Source organism: Lotus japonicus, chromosome 6 (assembly GCF_012489685.1).
Source record: "Lotus japonicus ecotype B-129 chromosome 6, LjGifu_v1.2".
NCBI lineage: Eukaryota > Viridiplantae > Streptophyta > Magnoliopsida > Fabales > Fabaceae > Lotus > Lotus japonicus.
The window spans coordinates 20,045,079-20,049,240 of record NC_080046.1 but is presented as its reverse complement, the minus strand read 5'-3'; the positions used below and the strand labels follow the sequence as shown (position 1 = coordinate 20,049,240).

General features: G+C 37.3%; 1 protein-coding gene across 6 annotated transcripts; it reads right to left on the bottom strand.

The window, feature by feature from the left end:
* Nucleotides 1-1,190: 1,190 nt before the first annotated feature.
* Nucleotides 1,191-3,910, bottom strand: LOC130726582 (uncharacterized). 6 transcript variants are annotated; one of them, XR_009014909.1, is made up of 8 exons: nt 3,309-3,642; nt 3,069-3,172; nt 2,609-2,667; nt 2,338-2,391; nt 2,101-2,192; nt 1,856-1,920; nt 1,687-1,747; nt 1,191-1,571 (listed from the first exon to the last, which is right to left on the bottom strand). XR_009014909.1 is itself a non-coding variant. In XM_057577885.1 (3 exons), the coding sequence occupies exons 1-3, from the start codon at nt 3,393-3,395 to the stop codon at nt 2,582-2,584; spliced, it is 306 nt and encodes a 101-aa protein (XP_057433868.1). In that variant the 5' UTR covers nt 3,396-3,910; the 3' UTR covers nt 2,398-2,581. The 6 variants fall into 6 exon arrangements, 1 of the variants encoding a protein (XP_057433868.1); XR_009014910.1 differs by lacking the exon at nt 2,609-2,667 and having other exon boundaries at nt 1,856-1,954; nt 2,282-2,391; nt 3,309-3,638; XR_009014908.1 differs by lacking the exon at nt 2,609-2,667 and having other exon boundaries at nt 1,856-1,954; nt 3,069-3,201; nt 3,309-3,634.
* Between the last annotated feature and the right edge of the window lie 252 nt (nt 3,911-4,162).

Genomic DNA, 4,162 nt, shown 5'->3' with positions numbered 1-4,162 from the left:
CAGTACATAAAAAATCAAATATTTATAGACATCATATATGATAAAATTGTAAATAAGACAACACTTTTTAATTGTAAATTAAATTTATATGGCAACATATATATATAGGGAGCATATCAGGTGAGAGGAGTGGTTTATAGTGAGAGGTGAGAGTGTGTAATAATAGCTATCAGATCAAAATCAACGGTGAGGATAAATTCGCAACTTAAGTCTGCACGTGCCTGCTAATTCGCAACCTCACGCGCCCCTTTCCCCCTTGTTCTCCAGTGCGAATGAAGATTTCCTCTCATCTCTGTTCTCGCTCATCTCTCTCTCCACAACTGCAACCTTTTCTCTCTTCCACCCATGAATTTGAAAAGCATCATGATCCAAAAATTAATTTCTGCACACTTTATTCATAATTAATTTCTACACATTAGACCTTGACCTTCCATATCCCTACAAAAAATGATTCATCCTCAACATTAATAGATCTGTAGTGTACGCATCAGATTTTTAGTGTTTCATGGAATCCTCTTTGCTAATCCAATGACCTGTTTGGTTGAGAACGTTAGTGGCATATTTGATTTGATTTCCATCCCTGATACGGCAACAAGATTTAGAGATGAGCGAAGAAATTAAGGATTTTATTGAGAAAATTATTTAATTGTCAATATTTGATATAAATATATATATGCCGTGGAAACTGGGAACCTGGATATATCTTGATTCCATGATTTGGTCCCTTTTCGATTTCATGATGGGTGGTGTGTGAAATGGGGAAGGGAGAAAAACATCAATGGCGGAAGTGAGAAAGACAGCATCAGGGGCGTTGGGAACATAGCAAAAGCACAGAGGAGGATGCGCGTGGGGGTTGGAAAGTTAGAGTTGGAGGGTCAGGTGAGAGTATATTAAATGAGATTAAATCTAAACCATTCAAAATAATCTAATGGCTATTATTGCACACTCTCACCTCTCACTATAAACCACTCCTCTCACCTGATATGCTCCCTATATATATATATATCATTTAAGCACTGTTGCCAATACCTGATAAAAAAAATTCATTTTCAATCTAATCATACCTCTCACTCTCCCTATATATATATATATATATATATATATAGCTATTCTCCCATGTCAAGCAAAGGAAACCATCAAAGATGAACATCAAAGAAAAGGTTGCAGACTACGTTCCGTTATGTAATGAATTTGGTAAAACAATCAAAGATGAATTTTTATTGTAAACAAGACTACTTGTAATTGTTACATATGATTCTGACATGGAGTAGATCAAAAGAAAAACTGAAATGCACAAGGTTCATAAAAGTAAAAAGACGTTGTTTCTACAGGAGACTTTAATTGGACTCACAGAGGGTGTCATTGAATTGAAACAGAATTTTTTGAGCCCAAAGCATGTATTCTTCTGAAAGCTTCACCACCTAGCCATCTTTACCTCCAACAATTAATTTGAATGCTTGAGAGGATGAGAGGATGATGAAGAGGTGAGAATCAACATCGATATAATCAAAAGAAAACATATAGAAATTGGTGATGAGACCTCATAGACTTTGGCTCAAATGTTCTATACTCTGGAAATAAAAAATGGTATTAGTAGAATAAGAGCAAAATTTGAGTAAATAGTGACTTTGACTCAAACAGAAATTTCATGTTATTCTCACAAAATTTGAGTAAATAGTAACTTACACTGGTACATGGGCATGGTAGGAACAGAAAGAAGCTTTTCAATGATAAGAGCACCAAAAACCTGAAAATTAGCCAGTCTTAGATATTGATAGATCAATTTTCACAAAGTGACTTCATACATGTTTTTAAAATTGCAGCATGAGAAACCAAAGAGATTCTTATAGCTAACCTGTCATGCCAATTTGCTCATATAAGCCTTTCCAACATCAGAAAATTAAGAACATAAAAGAGAAACTGTCATTGGAAGAGCAGCAAGGAGTGAGTCCCCCTAATGAGAAAAAGAAACAAACTGAAAATATTAAAAAAGAGAGGCCCTTTGCATTTGATAGTTGTTCAGCGTGAGAAGCAGTTGCTACTTCTTTCATAAGTTTTCATTAAACAGGAAGCATATCTACATATATATGGATTAACTACCTCTGATTTTCCAAATGTAAAGAAGTACGGTTCTCCTTCTGTACGTGATATTATCAATTTCCATGCAACATGCAACTGCCTTTGCAGAAATCCTAGAAATGACCAAACAAAATACCATCAGACTTCCACAAAAGCCATTTTACATCCTGGTGAGCAATAAGGTAACAAAAATTTGTTTTACCAAGCCTTTACTTCTTAAGGTTCTCTTAGAGATACCTAACCCTTCCCTTCACATACCTCTTGTATCAAAAGAGTCACTTGTTGAAGCATAATGTTATTCAAGTAATAACCCTGTGTCATAAAAAACAAAAACGAGGTCACTCATACTTAAAGAGATTCAAAAAGAATTTGAGATCAAAAGCCGTCAACATATATCGCTGACTTCAATTCATGCTTTAATTCCTTGTCTTACACCATGAGGGACCTTTGTTGAAATGTGCTGCTCTAATTCTAAACCAGTAAATAATCAATAATCTGATACTCAAACAGAACAAAAACTAAGAACTACCAGAAGTCCAGAACCTAGCAACGCAAAGAAAAGAGGAGCTTTTTGCTTCCTATTGCTACCTACAAAAATGAGGCAACAGAGCCATTCCAATCAAACCAAGCAAAACACCATCCCTTTCAAAACAAAAACCCCCACATACCCAGGAGACCAGTAAGATTAAGAGCCCTTGCAAACATATAAACACCAGCAACACAGAGCCTCAAAAGCCAAAAAACATTCCAGAATCTCGTTAATCATTAAGAGGCCTTAACAAGACCAATGCTAAAAAGGTACCAATCTTTACAGCACAAGGGGAAAACCAGCAAAAGATCCACAAGAAAAAATAGGATAACAACACAACGAGTCTCTCTTCAGAAGCAAAACAGCACAACCCCAACATTACAGACTTTGTAATTAACAGAGAGGGCACCATAGCTGACTAAATTTACAAAGAACCCAAACATAAGGTGGGTTTTTTTACCATTCAACAGCGAGAAGAAAGGACCTTTAACCTTTGCCTTAAGCCAAATCCAAGATCGGTATTGAATCAAGTCCAGAGCCGTAGAGAAATCAAGATCCCCTTCCCTGAAAGTCACTTTGTTTCTAAGTATTACCTTAATGGTCAAAACCAAAACGCAAAATAGAAAGATCAATTTCTAAACGGCGTGCCAAACAACAGCAACTAAAATCGAACAAAGTCAAGGTCCAGAAGTGTTATTACCTGAGGAAGAAAACCCAGTGCAAATGGAGATTTTTGGCGAGTAGAAAGCGAGCTGGAACGACGAACAAAGATGGAGCTCGAGGACATCGATGAAGGAAGAGATCCGAGGGTAGCGATGAGGACCTGAGGAGGCTTTGAAGCGATGAAGACTCGACGAAGTTGTGGAGGAACTGGGGACGCGGTGAAGCTGGTGGTTCCTCCTCCTGCTCGTCAACAACGATATGTGAAGCGGTGGAGCGGTTTCAAGGAAATAGGGAACGTGGATTGGGAAATTTGGGGGAATAGGGTTTCACTTGTTCAATTGAGGATGGCGGGGATTTAAAATTGTGACCGCTGCTTGGAGCGAAATTTTGAGAAAATTCTAATATTAAAACATAGCGGCGGTTTAAACCGCCGCTAAAATACAAACCTTTAAGTTAACTTGGTGCGTTAGCGGCGGCTAAAAAACCGCCGCTAAATTCCGCTTTTTTTGTAGTGACAAAACTTAGAAATCAAAACCCATGGGGAGAGTGGGGAGGTTAAACGAAGAGGGGCAGGGGAAAAATCAAGTCTGGTGTTGGTGGGCATTTGATGGTGGTAAATCTGGGTGTGGGTTGATAAGAAAAAGGAGATTGATGATGATGATGGTTTTTTTTTTGAATTGTTGATGATGATGAAGAGGACAATTAATTGCCATAATAATTAAATTATTAATTATAAATAAGCTTTGGGTCTCTCATCCTTCTTAATTTTATTTTAATTTAATAAAACAGAGAAAAAAAAATCCAGCGAGGTTTATTAATTGACGTGGGAAAGGCCACATCAACTGGTGGAGCTCCGGCGTTGACCCAACCGGCTGGAAGAACTAAAACCAA

Bases quoted from the DNA above. Each gene is read 5' to 3' on its own strand.
- LOC130726582 (XM_057577885.1), bottom strand. From the start codon at position 3,395: ATGTCCTCGAGCTCCATCTTTGTTCGTCGTTCCAGCTCGCTTTCTACT. The intron at 3,202-3,308 runs GTAATAACACTT...TTGACCATTAAG, and splicing joins CACTGGGTTTTCTTCCTCAG to GTAATACTTAGAAACAAAGT. The intron at 2,668-3,068 runs GTAAAAAAACCC...TCATTTTTGTAG, and splicing joins TTTCTTCTCGCTGTTGAATG to GTAGCAATAGGAAGCAAAAA.